The 16,140-nt window shown below is 38.6% G+C and overlaps 1 protein-coding gene across 1 annotated transcript in view; it reads left to right on the top strand.

The window, feature by feature from the left end:
• The first annotated feature begins 4,252 nt into the window (after positions 1 to 4,252).
• Positions 4,253 to 16,140, top strand: part of LOC135703955 (myosin heavy chain, non-muscle) — a 29,377-nt gene continuing 17,489 nt past the window's right edge. The window contains exon 1 of the mRNA XM_065225308.1: positions 4,253 to 5,534. Coding sequence (XP_065081380.1) covers positions 4,596 to 5,534 — 939 coding nt within the window. The 5' untranslated portion in view covers positions 4,253 to 4,595. The remainder of the gene's footprint in view (positions 5,535 to 16,140) is intronic.

The raw sequence follows: 16,140 nt of genomic DNA, 5'->3' as shown, positions 1-16,140 counted from the left end.
GAGTGATCTAAGCATTCTGTGGTTTTTTTTTAAATATTTAATAACTTCCAGACACTTTTAACAGAACTTTTGAATGTTATTCCTTGGATTTCATGGACTTATTTCCACTGACTTCTTGGAGATGTTTCTTTGGAGTTACAAGTTAACGAGGGACTAGCTTCAATGTTAATATTTTTAATTCATCGCATCAAAATTTAATCAATGGCTTAAAACATCATCTAGTTTTGAAAAAAAAAAACCGTGGAGCTCTAGGATCAGTTTCATGAATTAATCACATTCAATGATCTTCCGGATCTTTTAATGGACCATCCCGTGGTCCCCAGTATAAACTGTCTGGTCAAAACTCCGATTTGATTGTGATAAGATGTCTATGAGTGCTTTCTAAAAAATCGTGGAGCTCAAGGATCCATTTCATTAATTGAACACTTTTACGGATGTTACAGATCTTCCGGTGGACCATCCCGTAGTCTCCAGAGGCCATATTCTGAAGTCAACTCCGAATTCATCTAATAAGGTGTCTATGAGTGGTTTTGAAAAAAAAAACGCATAGCTCTAGGATCAGTTTTATGCATTGACCACTTTTACGCATGTTCTGAAGCTTCTAGTAGACCATCCTGTAGTCCCCAGGGTCCATATTCCGGTCAAAACTCCGAATTCATTCTGATAAGACGTATATGAGTGGTTTCGAAAAATCCATGAATTGACCGCTTTTACGGATGTTCCGGATATTCTAGTGAACCATCCAGAGTCCAAATTAAGGTCATAACTCCGAATACATTCTGATAAGACGTCTATAAGTGGTTTGAAAAATCCACGGAGCTTTAGGATCAGTTTCATGCATTGACCACTTTTTCTGATGTTCCGGATCTTCCGGTGAACCATCTCGTGGTCCGCAGGGTCCATATTCCCGTCACAACTCCGAATTCATCCTGATAAGACGTTTATGAATGGTTTTGAAAAAAAAACCGCGGAGCTCTAGGATCAGTTTCAGGAATTGACCACTTTTACGAATATTCCAGATCTTCCACAGGACCAGACTTGTATCCTACCGGAAACTGAATCAAAAGGTGGCAAACTTTCTGCTTAATAACTGCTCAGAAGACATCAGGAAGTTGCCTCTTCACTTGCCGTACAAACAGTGTTTGGTCCCAATTAGCTCTAATCCCATATGCTACGTGTATTCGTTATGCCGGTTCCTATAACCGTACTATAGGAATCTTGACTGTATGTTATATATACAATTCAACAATGAGCATACATAAGGGCGTATATGCGATGATCGATTCTCTTCATCGATTTTATCTTTGCATTGCTACAGCTAAGCGAAACAATTTTATAGAATTTGTTCCATGCTGAGTTGTAACAGCTAATATTGGCTATCAAAAGCAACAGCAAACGCACCGAGAAACGTTAATTCTAGTGAGTTATTAACGAAAATCGCGTTTACGCCCTTTTGCATGCTCTTTGTCAAATTACACTAGTTTACAGCATTTTTGAACTCGGTAAGGTGATGATCATTTCCAATGCAAAATCCTACGCTGAATTCAATGCCGTGGTCAGAAAAAATTAAAGTAGAGCCATTTTTGAGATATACAAAAATTTTGATTTTTTGAATTTCGGACAAAAGTACGATTACTAAAATGTCAATATCTTTGGAACTAGCGCACCAATTTTAAATCTTTTTTTATAAAAATGAAGCTAAATAAATTTGCTATCGTTCACTAGAATGTTAGTCTAAATTAAAAATTTAATTTTGAAGTCATTTAAAAATTTACAGCATTTTTTTTTTTATTTTTCCTGCGAATTTTCTTTTAAGCGTGATGCCAGCAATTCAGATTTCTCCTTCGATAAGTCGAGATCTCGCACCAAATCATTAAATTCGGATTGTGTAAACAGTTTTGGGTTTCTTTCCAATTCCACCTCGAAGTCTTCCTCGCATTCCTCCTTGAATTCCTCCTCACTTTTTGTAACGGTCGATTCAACAGAGGGCGCTCGTTTCCGCTTTGGATAAACAGGATACGGGACCGAACTTGAATGTGGAACAGGTTTTGTCATAGAAGCCACTTGTGGATACTCAACTGTTTTGTGACGTCCTTGTTGCTTAACTTTTGTCAAGCAGAAATAGCAATCCGTTGCATGACAAAACGGTCGACGCCATATGGCGGGCACGTCAAAGGACAAATAGCGACTGACAGATAACAAATAAGTGAGTTAGTAAGTAAGACATTAACACTTATCAAAAATAGATGAAGTAAGATAATGTCGATCAGGAAAGAACAAAGCACTACCATGCTGTACATAAATTGTTTATATGAAAGTTATTCAAAAAATCAATTTACCTTGCGCCTGACATCCACCTAGCCAAGCACGTTTTGCACGAACTACATAATACTTTTGGAATCCACGGTTCGTCAAAGTCTCCAGGATCAATTTTAAAATAAAGCCTGTATGCAGTTTGCAACGAAGCAGTGAAATTGACCGATTTTGTAAATATATAGTTGCCACACGCGTAACAAAACTTTTGAGGATCATTTTTACACTTGAATTAACGTTTTGTCGTATACATCGTTAAGCAATGTTAAAGAAAGAAAGCTGTCAAATTGAGTTGGTTGCGTTAGGTTCTCGCCGAGCGGTCTCACAAACACTAGCGTAAATTATATTGTTGAAAATATCCCATTTAATTTTGCGTGACAGCTGGTAGTGTGAGTGAAATGCACCGTATGCGTACACGTCCGCAGAAAGGCTTACTGGAAGTGGTGCTTGAACCTAGGAGCGGGACAACGGCCAATCTTGGAACATTCAATTTCCATGATTTTACAAAAAAATTCATTACTTCGACAATTTCCAACCGATTTCATCCATTAAAGGCTCATTTTCTCCACTTTTTAATGGACTTTAAGAATAAATTATGGAATGATTTTTTGAATCTTTTTATCCCATTAAAAATGTTGATTAAAACAAGATTTTTATGGAAAATTCGCAGGAAAAATAAAAAAAAAATGCTGTAAATTTTTAAATGACTTCAAAATTAAATTTTTAATTAAGACATAATATTCCAGTGAACGATAGCAAATTTATTTAGCTTCAATTTCATAAAAAAAGATTTAAAATTGGTGCACTAGTTCCAAAGATATTGACATTTTAGTAATCGTACTTTTGTCCAAAATTCAAAAAATCAAAATTTTTGTATATCTTAAAAATGGCTCTACTTTATTTTTTTCTGACCACGGCATTGAATTCAGCGTAGGATTTTGCATTAGAAACGTTGGTCAACCACTAAAGTTCACACTTTTTATGTTGTTTTGTAAACTAGTGTTATAATTTGACATGGTCAGCAAGTTTCTTTGTGCAAGTTGAACACTACACACATTGAAATTAATAATTTTACACGTGACGGAATCCATTTTCGACGTTAAGGATGATACGTTATCATACATTTTATGCAAAGTTAAGTGTTCTGAGTCTGAAAAGTTCGTTTCTCGATGAAAAATACGATTGATTTAGCTGCATTTCGCGTCTGCCATGACTATTTTTTTAATTGACGCTTGTATATGTCAGTCTCTGAGCACCTAAATTTACATGAATTTTTCCAAGTGCGTGCATCTATTTCAAATTTCATTCGATATAAACTACAAACTGAGTTGTGCTATTTAAAACATTTTGACCCACCACTGTTCGTTGGTTCATACAAGTGTTTTGTACTCAATCATATTTATTCACTTAACTCTCCAAAAAGCATGAACTTTGTTAAATATATCTTAAAATTAATTGCAAGATAATCAATTTTATCTCTAGAACAGATTCTTCGCACACAAAAGTAAATTCAAACGCAGATTACAAATCTAATCCCATCAATCCACCTCTAGTGAAAGTAACCATTGCATCGCCTTTCTATGGCCTAACGACTAGCACGCACGAAAACTGTCTTAATCGGGAATCGAAGCAATAGATTCGGTGAAATTGACTACCATTTCTGAAAATTTAAAAATAGACAATAAAATCAAACACAAGCTAACTGGCTAACAGCTTTCGCTCACCACAAGACAAGTATTGCAATCGTTCCTCGCCGTTGGAACATTTCCCGCGAACATTTCTCCTTAGGTGCATTGATCGGGGCTGGCCATTCTTCCTTCTCAGCCACAGAATCGCTCTCGATTCGCACAGCGCGCACCAAAACATCGAAGCGCACGCCAACCGTCGTCATCAGCTGCTTCACTTGCGCGTCCGCCGAGTTGATTTTGTCGGTCAAATACCTACGTTGCCGGTCCAAAAATAGCTCAGTCGTCGCGATTGCTCAAATACGAAAACATCGGGTGGGAAAATCACTAGCAGAGTTTTCCTTATTATTTTGCAGTACCTACATATCGAATCGAGTGCGTTTTTTTTCCTTTAATTTCTCAACTCGCTTATTTTCCTACCTACCGTTTGAAGTCCGAAAGGACGAAACCGTGCGCGTGTAATTTCGCAATGGTTTAATAATTGTTCCGGGAAAAGTTTGACTCAACGACCGCGGGAAAGCGAATAAATATTGGTCAACTGCAGCAGTAGTGCGAAGGGTGATTAATTTTCCGAGCGGATAAAAGGGGCCAGGAAAAATGGGCAGTTTTCAGTCGACCCATGGTCGCGAAAGTCGGGAAGACGAGTCGCGGCCTGTGGATGATGGTGGGGGTGGAGGTGCGGTGACAGGGCAAGAACATGACACCGATGTTGGTAGCAGCAGTTCGGGTACGATTGTGGATGAAAGTTGTGCAATCGTAGGTAATAAATCAGAAGAACATACGATAAATAACGAAACTCGCTCTGGAAGCCTCGAGGGCAGTGAAGATGATCCGGATGGATTCGAATCGTGCGATGGAGGGGAAACATGTCGAGAGTTGGCTGAGTTCCGCGAGGAACTGGGCATAAAACGTGAACTGCGAAAATCGAAAATGGCGGATATCAAACAGGAGATGGAACAGCTGAGGAAGGGTTTGGCCGAGGAGCGAGCCAAGAACCGCGCTCTCATACGCTACATCCAGCAAAGCCAGGATCAAACAAAGGAAGCACCGGAGATCACACCAAGCGGCAATGAGGAAATTGCGGTAGTTGTAAGCGATCGCGTGGAAACGTGTCACAACGACTGTGAAAATCACTCAGAACAAAGCAATTCTAGTCCCAGCGATACAACCACATCAAACGGCGATGATCTGCGTCTTGCTTTGAGGTGTGATCTGGCTGAATCACAGCTGCAGCTTCAGCAGGCAAACGGTGAGATCCTGTCGCTTCAGTCCGTCATCGACCAGCTGCGAACGCAGATTCAATCCCTCCAGACGCCGTCCGAAGAGGAGGAAGCTGCTCAACAGGCCCGAAACAAAGAGTTCCGCCATCTTAAGGCGGAACTGGCCGAAGTGCAGTTCCAGTTGCAAATTACGAACGCTGAAGTTTTGGCGCTCCAGAGTGAGGTCAGCCAGTTGAAGAATCAAGTCAAGGGACTGAAAGACGTGATCAAAGCCGGCAAAGAGATCATCCACATCAGGGAGGACCAAGTAGAGCAGGTTAGTCGGCGGTATACATGTATGCATGCTAAAATGCTAAGTGACCATGAGGAAAGCCATTAGTGAACTTGAAGCGTGTTTTTGGGGCAGGTGTAACATGTTTGAGGGGAGTCTGAGCATGTTTACGGAATTGATGCCAAAAAATGGAAGTTGGATTCTGGCCACAGAGAAGCGACTTGACGGCGAACTTGAACTTTACTAGGCAATAGGTATTTTAATTGGAGGTACTGTCTGATATTATTCCAACTTTGTGGAATTATCTGCAAACCCATCAATCAACAAGAATAACATTAGCAACCCAAACACATCTGGTGATCATCAGACATAAGCATGTGTTATACAGTTGATTGACAGTTCAGATCGATGGGCTGAACTTTGATTCATGGATGGTATGGAATATATTTTTTTCTTTTAGATGTTGACGCTTCTTTTTCGAGCGTTTGGCCAACTCTACAAGTAGTGCTCTCTGAGCACTTATTAATTGTTTGTTAATTGTTATTAAGTGATAGCATGATTTTGAATTGAATTGATAGAACATAGTTATTAATAGATAGCTTCAATGTCGTCCTCTGCATGCATTTGTTTATTGTTTGGCAAGCACAATGATGCACCATGTGCACACGCAGAAAAATATATAGTAGTTTCAAATATTGTTTAATCAACAAAATGGTTTATTGGGTTTATTTATTATTATTATTATTATTATTATTATTATTATTATAACCATCTTGTTGATTCAATTATATGTGTTGCTGAAATAATGGTGCAATATTTTTAAATCGTTGACAAAAATCTATTAGACCTTGACCCTAGAAATATTTCGAGGGAGTCGAGCATTCAAATCCAAAGATATTCTTGACCAGTCGAGGAATCGAACCTAGGCAAACAGTGAGATCTCGATATTGATGACACGATCAAATTATACCAAACACTGTATCGTTAAACTAAATGTTTTATTTTAAATTATTATTATTATTATTATCATTATACGGGAGTCCAAGGAATAATAAACCCAGTAGGAAGCCAAAAGAGCAAACACTATATGTTGCCATAATCGAGATCTAACTATATGGGTCATTCCAGCTCAAGTGGGTACACCACCTGTGGTCGATGTCACCGATTTGAGCCAAACTTGGCCAAAACGCTTGTTTTGGCATTCTGAACAAACGCCTTTTTTGATTTTGCTCTAAAGCGCCTAGATCCTTCTGGGTTACAACCCTGGATCTCCGATTTTTTTTTAATTTAGACTTTCAGAAGAGATTACTCCACAACCAAATAAGCTATTCGTGATCTTAGAATGTAAATTTGAAGGTTTTTAAGGTAGATTTTTATAGGTGTGCCCAAATTTTGTTTTTGGTACACACTTAGAAATACCTAATTTTACACGTGACGGAATCCATCTTTGACATAAAGGATGAGACGTAAACAAACATGTCATGTAAAATTAAGTGCTCCGAGATTGAAAAGTTCGTTACTCGACTAAAAGTACGTTTGATTGAGCTAAATTTCGCGTTTATTATGACTCAATTTTATGTCAAAATTGACGCTCGTATATGTCACTCTCAGAGCACCTAAATTTACATGATTTTTTCTAAGTGTGTATAGTAACTACAGTAAGCAAACTGATTACCGGCAGGTATCCAAATTGTCAAAAAATGGCCTACGAGCATAGTCCAGGTCTCGTGGCCGTAGAGGACCACCGGTCTAATCAGCGTATTGTAGACAGTCAACTTCGTGCGGTGGCGAATTTTATTCAACCGGAGCGTCCTCCGGAGTCCAAAGTAGGCACGATTCCCTGCCATAATGCGTCTTTGAATTTCTCTGCTGGTATCATTTTGGGCGGTCACCAGTGAGCCCAAATACACGAACTCATCGACCACCTCGATTTCGTCACCGTCAATCTGAACTCGGGGTGGGAGGCTAACATTGTCTTCCCTAGAACCTCTTCCATTCATGTATTTTGTCTTTGATGCGTTGATGGCAAGTCCAATCCGCCTAGCTTCAGCCTTCAGTCTGATGTACGTTTCCGCCATCGTCTCAAAGTTCGGTGCCATGATGTCAATGTCATCGGCGAAACCAAGAAGCTGAATGGAATTCCTGAAGATCGTGCCACTCATGTCTTTCCCAACTCTTCTGATCACACCTCCTAACGCGATGTTGTACTTGACCAATCGCGTCAGTTTATCCGGAAATCCGTACTCGTGCATAATTTGCCGTAGCTGATCTCGATAGATTGTGTCGTATGGGGATTTGAAATCGATGAACAAATGATGTGTGGACAAGTTGTATTCGCGGCATTTCTGCAGAACCTGCCGAATCGCGAATATGAACCCATGAATCCCGCCTGGTATTGCTCCACGAAGTCTCTTGCAAATGGTGACAGCCGGCGGCATAGAATTTGGGAGAGTAGCTTGTAGGCGGCGCTCAGCAGTGTGATCGCGCGGTAGTTGCAGCAATCCAACTTGTCGCCCTTTTTGTAGATTGGGCATACGACAACTTCCATCCACTCCTCCGGTAATATCTCCTCCTCCCAAATCTTGGCAATTACCCAGTGCAGTGCTCTAGCCAGTGCTTCACCATCGTATTTTAATAGCTCACTTGGTAGTTGATCTATACCAGTTGCTTTGTTGTTCTTCAGCCAACCGATCTCCTTCTCAACTTCTTGAATATCAGGGGCGGGTAGCCTGTCGTCTTCTGCGCGTGCTCCAAGGTCTGTTGCCGTGCCACCTTCGTTTTCTGCTGCTTCACCGTTGAGGTGCTCGTCATATAACTGCTTCCACTGGAATGACCCATATACCTATATAAATATATTTTTCAGTAATTCGGAACCAAATATCGAACGATAATGATCGATCCAATCGATTTTTGGTGTGTTTGAAATCGATTAAAACATCGATTCATCCGACCAAAGTAATAGATTTTCCGAGTTTCGATTCAAAATCGCCTATTCATTCTGCACTGATTTTTCCGTTTTGAACATAATGAAGACCGCTTTCTCCTCCGTTTCTACGGGATTCGTATGGTGGGATTCGCACTTCTGTTAGGAAAGCCAAATCCAATCAATTTCTTTTGTTTCCATAATTTTTATAATTTTTTCAGCGGTGAAAAGAAATCCAATCAATTTCTTTTGTTCCCATCATTTTGATTTTTTTTCAGCGGTGAAAACAAAAGGCACCGATTGTGTAACAGGCATTGAACAAATCACAGTATTATAATGTTATTTGATGTATTGTATGATCGATTTTGGATCTTGTGAGCTTATGGCCACTTCTTCGGCGCGTTCTAGAACATTTTCGGATTTGTCCATTGTGGTTCTGAACACTAATTATAACCATTGAGCATCTGTTTCCTGAATTTTCACATCATTTGATATGTCAGATTATGGCCTGACCACTTTCCTGGAGACACCCGAATCGTGTCCAGGAGTGTTCGACCTAGGTACTCAATATAACCAACCGGTGGAAACTAACGATTTTAAATTGGCTCACTACTTGACTAGCCTATTGGTCCCAAACAAATCGATTAACGTATCCCATTCTTGTCAAAATTCTACTACTACACTATGTTTGTTTTGATTCGCTATGAAAATTTGACAGATAAAATGAGGGGTTCGTGGATTTTCGTATGTTTCGAGGGGTGCATCGATTAGCTTGGGACCGAAGAGAGTACCAGAGCTGAGCCAAAAAGTTGAGCACGTTTCTTCGGGAACTTCTAGTTTTAGAGTAACCTCAATGATATAACCGCCAATAATATTGTTCTTCAATTCTTATGTGATTCGGTGATGAAACACGGGTTTTGGTTCTCGTTCCTTATCTTTCGCATTTCCTGGTGCAACGTCCTTTGGTGAGACATCACCTGCTGTACAATGTTGCGCCAATTAACTCGGTAGATGACTGTTTGTCTGTTTCTTGAGGGTTCCTAGACATTGCTCCAATTGGCTCGCTGTTCTACCATAGAGGTAACTCTAAGACTAGAAGGTCCCGAAATAACGTGCTCAACTTTTTGGCTCAGCTCTGGTACTCTCTTCGGTCCCAAGCTAATCGATTCACCCCTCGAAACATAGGAAAAACCAATAACCCCTCATTTTATCTGTCAAACTTTCATAGCGAATCAAAACAAACATTGCGTAGTACTAGAATTTCGACTAGAATGGGGTACGTTAATCGTTTGCTTGGGACCAATAGGCTAGTCAAGCAGTGAGCCAATTTAAAATCGTTAGTTTCGTATTGATTGTTGGTTCTACTCTGCGTCGAGATGTTGACCCATCATTTACACGACAATTATAAATTCGCTAGAGACACCTATCGAGAGGATTCCGAACTAAACTGTCAACAATTAAAAGAGCCTTGACATCTTGAACAACACTGCAGAAAAAAACAGCTTTGAATCTATCAGAGATACTAGTGCTACCTAGCGAGAGGATACCGAATTAAATTGACAACATTCATACTGAACATCATTGTAGAAACAGGCAACTTTCTATATATCAAAGATCTTCAGATGTCGATCCAGCGTTCACACGAAATTCATAAGAACACTAGTGCCTTCTAGTGAGAGTCCATGATTCCAAAGGCCTTGGCCTCCTGAACAACATTGCAAAAAACAGAAACGTTATTTATAGATTGGATCATGAAATATTGCATGTTCACAAATTTCACATGAACACTAGAGCCACCTAGTGAGAAAATTTCGGAACTAGAATATACACTGTAGTGTTTGATTTTGTAATTTAAACAGCATTGCAAAAGATCGGACCCTTCGGATATCATGTGAACTTTATTCTATAAAAGTTGATAAAACAAAGTTTTCTAAAGACACTAACACCACCCAGTGGGTCAATTCTGAACTAAATTGTTTACCATTTTCAAGTGATTGGTCCATGGAACAATTTTGGTGAAAAAAATTATAGCTTTTGAGCTCAAGTTTCTCGACAGTAGTCAAAAATGTAACTGATCTTGAAATAGATCACTGGACGTTAGAGGATGCTGATATAACTAATCTAACAATACAAAATGATCACTGGGTGTTAATGCGTTAATGGGCACATCATACCACGCACACAAGTTATATTTAGTAAAAATGAATTTTAAAACCTTCATTCAGGCTTGCTTCCACTCACTTGCTATAAAAAAATGATTTTCAGAATTTTGAATTCATTAGATGTTATTATGATTTTTTACTTGTTAGATACAAGAAAAAGTTGACAGGCAAGTGCTTAATTTGTCTAACACATAAAACCTGTCAAATTCGCTTTGAGATAGTCACTATCAGCGCTTTTACGACTCGCGAGCGCTCACTCTGAGTGAACGCTCACGAATCATAAAATCGCTGATTGTAACACTCTGGAAGCGAAATTGTCGGGTTTTATGTGTCAGATACTTGCCTTTCAACATTTTATTGTATCTAACAAATACAAAATATCCTTATAACGTCTAATGACAATTTCAAAATTGAGAAAATCATTTTTTTTTTATAGCTAGTGAGTGGAAGCAACCCTGCCCACTTACGCCACGGACTCACATTATTTGGGACCGCAATCCTCACACTGTCGTAGTTTTCCATCAGAAATAGATTAATAGGGTTATTTTGATTGCCATAGAAAAATTTCAGCAAATTGTTTTTGATGTCTAATTTCTATTCACAAAAGAAATATGGAAGACTAAATTTGAATTTAAAGGTCCATAATAATGATTTTGTAAAATTTGCTGAAATTACTTCCATTAGTGTGCATTAGCTAGAATTCAAAACGATATTTTTACATTGTAGTGGAAATCAGATAGAATTAATAACATATTTGTCACAAGCCTCACACAGTAATTCTGAATTTTATTGCTGATGTAAACATTGATGCGAATAAACTTATTTTTCATTTCACGCAAACCTGCAACTTGCAAGAAATTTTGCTTACAAAGATGGAGCGTGATTGCATCTCACCCAAAAAGGCCTGGGTTCAATCCCAGTTGGCGCCGCCGCGATGTTCTGAGGCATAACATCTTTGATCACGCCTTCCTTTGGAAGGGAAGTAACAGCGACTTTACCCCCGGTCCATAAGTTGATGGGCGGTCCAGAGCAGGGTCCAAGTGTGGGGGCTGCTTCCCTGGCGTCGGTAGCATTGGTGCTCAGTACGGAAATCAAGATCGACGGAAAACAAATCAAGGAAAAAAAAAACGGTTTATAATGTAAACTTGCATGACAGTGACGCTCCATTTATGTGCATTATTTTCAACACAAATTTACATTACTTTTTGGAATTGTGCTTTTCCTCCAGTGTACATTATGTTGATATAGAGCTGATATATTACTGATTAGCAATTTCCCTGCTTTTGCCGGAATTTTGGAAATTTTCCCGGTTGGGCGATATACAATTAAATTAAGCATACATATAATCAAATACAATTAAGCCGAAGAGATCACTAGGTTAAATAACAAGATTAGGCCAGCAGCATTTTTGCTGAATATTAAACTTGTTTCTACGTTCGAAGTCTTGAAGAATGAGTTTATCTAAATTCGCTCAAAACTTAACCGGATTTTATTTTATTGTTCTCAAGCATTTCCTTTAACATAACTAGTTTCCCGTCACAGAGTTCTTTTAAGAATCATTCTTAAATAATAATAAAAAAAAAAATCATGAAATTCGTCCTTATTGTCTTGATTTCTCCTTAGAATTCCCATGAAGCTCAGAATTGTCTTAAAACTTTGCTTAGAATTCTCTTGGTGTTCTCCCTTAAATTCTTCTGAAAAGTCACTTGGAATTCTCCTTAAAATTATTTTATAGAAGTCATTGAAATTATCATCGCAATAAACTTAAAATTCTTTGGAATTGTACCTTCAAAACTCAAATCCAGTGGTTTTTCACGGGCATTAGAATCTTTTTCACAATGGCTATGGAATTTCCTATAGAGCTAAATATAAAAAAAATGACTCACACAATTGAATTGGACTTCTAGTCAAAACTCTCTAAAAGTTCATCCCAAAGCTCTCTAGGACATATGCTCTGAAATATCTTGGTGTTATCTCCAGCATTCATTCTAAAATCGGCTCAAAATTGCTTAGGATTAAAATTATCTAAATAGTTCTTCAAAGTGCCCAGGCATCAAAATTATCTGATAATTGGATAGGTTTCTATTTGATAGATTCTCTCTCAGTCTATCATGATAGAACCCCTATCCCATCTCTTGTACTATCATGATAGAAAAAATGATAGATAGAATCAATGATGGGATAGGAGAGATAGAAACAATATCATTTCCCATCGCTATCATGATAAATGGTCCATCTGATAGTTGAACTATCAAATGATAGAAATGGGGATTCTATCAGTATCAATGATAGTTCGAAATTATAAATTTTATACTGAACAACGGACAATTCACCTCGCAAATGGTCAACATAAAAAATATTCCAAACTGAATCAATTTTTAGATTTCGGACCTGGGACGAAGTGTAGATGCCGGCAATTGAGCTCTGTCCTTACAGTATGGATATTTTAACCCTCCGTTACTCGCGCTGTTGTACTTTGTACAACACACATGAATTTTCTATTGCCATTTTGTTGCTGAGTTACCAATCGAACTAAAACCAACGAGTATTCCTCAAAAAACTTGTTTTGATCTAAACAAGCTAAACTTTGATTACAGTAAACACCTAGAAATGCGGATAATAGGGAAAATGTAAATGGAAACCGCGTAAACTGTAACCATACTACGTGGGATTTGACTTCATTGATTACAGCATAAAATATATCGAGATCCTTACCAGATAGAAAGTTACTGTCTCCGACAAAGTTGTTCAAGAGATCATAGCCTTGTCGCTGGAGGACAGTAGTTCAGAATTTTCTCACTACGTAACGCTAGTATACATGTGAAATTGTCGCATGTGATGTATCTAGAGATCCTGACCAGATAGAATGTTACTGTCTTTCACAAAGTTTTTCAGGAAGTCAAAGCCTATTGCTTGGTGCTCAAAAGTTCAGAATTTTCTCACTACGCGACGCCAGTATACACCTGAAATTCTCATATAAAGTATCTCGAGTTCCCAACCAGATAGAAAGGTACTGTCTTGGGCATAGTTGTTTAGGAGGTCAAGGCTTTTTTGCAGGTGGACAGTAGTTCAGAGTTTTCTCACTTTGCGGCGCTACTATACATGTGAAACTCTTGCATATAAAATATATCTAGATCCTTACCAGATAGAAGGTAAACGTATTCGGCAAAGTCTTTCAGGAAGTCAAGATTTTTTTGTGACAATAGTTTAGAATTTTCTCACTATGCGGCGCTAGTATATACGTGCCTTTCTCGCATATTCATAGCTCGAGATCTTGATCAGCTAGAAAGTTGCTGTCTTCGGTAAAGTTGTTTAGGGGGTCAAGACTTTTTGGCTGGTAAACAGTAGTTACGTAGGGACGTGGCGTTAACATACATGTAAAATTCTAGCATATGCTTTGTCTCGAAATTCTGATCAGATAGAAAGTTACTGTCTACGACAAAGTTGTTCAGGAGGTCAAGGTCTTTTGGCTCGTGGACAGTAGTTCAGTTCTCACTTCATGGTGCTAGTATACATATGAAATTCTCGCATATAAAATATCTCAAGCTCTTGAGCAGATAGAAAATTACTGTCTGCAGCAAAGTTGTTCAGGATATCACAAAATTTTTGTTCGTGGACAGTTGTTCAAAATTTTTTCACCACGTAGCGCTGGTGAAATGTGAAATTCTTGCCTGTGATATATCTCGAGATCCTGACCAGATAGAAAGTTACTGTCTTGAAAACAGTTGTTCAGGAGGTTAAAGCCTATTTTTGGTGCACAATGTTTCAGAATTTCTCACTACGCGGCGGTTTTACCAAGACAGTAATTTTCTTCCTGTTCAGAATCTCAAGCTGTAGCATACGGGAGAATTTTACACGTTTACCAGCACCACGCGGTAAGAAAATTCTGGGCTACTGTCCACCAGCCAAAAAGTCTTGATCCCCTGAACAAGTTAGCCGAATACAGTAACTTTCTATCTGCTCAGTATCTCGAGATATTTTTTATACGAGAATTGCATGTGTATACTAGCACCGAGTAGTGAGAAAATTCTGAACAACTGTCCACCAACGGAAAGATCTTGACTTCCTGAACAGCTTTGCCAAAGACATTTACTCTCTATCTGGTCAGGATCTAGGGATGTATCACATGCGAGGACTTAACATGTATACTAGCACTACCTAGTGAGAAGATTCTGAACTACTGTTAACCAGCAAAAAGGCTATGATTTCCTAAACAACTTTGTCTTAGACAGTAACTTTCTATCTGCTCAGGATCTCGAGCTATTGTATATGTGAAAATTGCACGTATATACTAGTGCCACGTAGTGAGAATTTTCTGAACTACTCCACCAACGAAAAGACCTTGACCTTCTGAACATGTTTGCCGAAGACAGTAACTTTCTATCTGGTCAGGATCTCGAGATATTTTATATGAGAATTTCACGTGTTTACTAGCGCCGCGTATTGAGAAAATTTTGAACTATTGTGCACCATGCAATAGACTTTGACCTCCTGAACAACTTTGTCGACGACAGTATCTTTCTATCTGGTCATGATCTCGAGATATATCACATTCGATAATTTCACATGTATTCTAGCGCTACGAATTAAAAAATCTCTGAACAACTCTCCACCAGCAAAGAGCCCAAGTAACCAAAAGTTCTGATAAAAGGCTATTTGTGGCTTAAGCAGCTTGGTTGGTGGTGGTCTATAGAATTCTAAGCAGCCTCATTTTTAAGTCGTTATAAGAACTTGAAAGTTCCGATACCATAATTGAAGAGCATTCTAAGCAGCTTCTGGCGGAACTTGAACGGAACTTTCAGAAAATAAATTCAAAAAGGTTTTTGTCCTCTACACCAAATTCTATGTTTAGTTCGCACTTTTATGAAAGTTATTTCTAAAGGCAGGTATTATTATATAATGCGTATTGATTTATCAGCATTAGTAGTAGAATTGGAGCTGTTTGAAGAATTAAACCCAGTCCTTCTGCGTGCGAGCCCCAGCACGAACCGCTGCGTCATTTGAGATATAATAAAGTGAGCTGTTGTCCCGCCTACTGTTGGAGTTTTCAGTGCCAGCTGACTGACTTGAATACGAAACACAACACCTTGATGAATTTTAAATTGATGTTTGCCCGCATGGTATTCCAACGCATTTGTGGCGCAGTGGTTAGCGTTCGTAGATCGCATGCCGAATACACGGGTTCGAATCCAGTAAATTACTTTTTAATTTTTTTTTATGTTTGAATTGAATGTTGATGCACTGCATAAATATAAAAAAATATGATTTATTCGGGCCGCTGATCGTTTAATATTTACGTACATTAAATTTTGTTACTAATAAAGACTTGTGCGGATTGCTTCATGTGGATTGAAAGTTCTGTCGGAACTTTATTTGAACTTTATGGAACTTGAAAGTTCTGTCGGAACTTTATTTGAACTTTATGGAACTTGAAAGTCCTGTCGGGACTTTATTCGAACTTTATGGAACTTGAAAGTTCTGTCGGAACTTTATTTGAACTTTATGGAACTTGAAAGTTCTGTCGGGACTTTATTCGAGCTTTATGGAACTTGAAAGTTCTGTCGGA

This window comes from Ochlerotatus camptorhynchus, unplaced genomic scaffold (genome assembly GCF_037179485.1).
Source record: "Ochlerotatus camptorhynchus isolate MF236.1 unplaced genomic scaffold, CSIRO-AGI_Acam_v1.1 ptg000225l, whole genome shotgun sequence".
NCBI classification, from domain to species: Eukaryota; Metazoa; Arthropoda; class Insecta; order Diptera; family Culicidae; genus Ochlerotatus; species Ochlerotatus camptorhynchus.
This window is presented reverse-complemented; position numbering and strand designations above follow the sequence as displayed.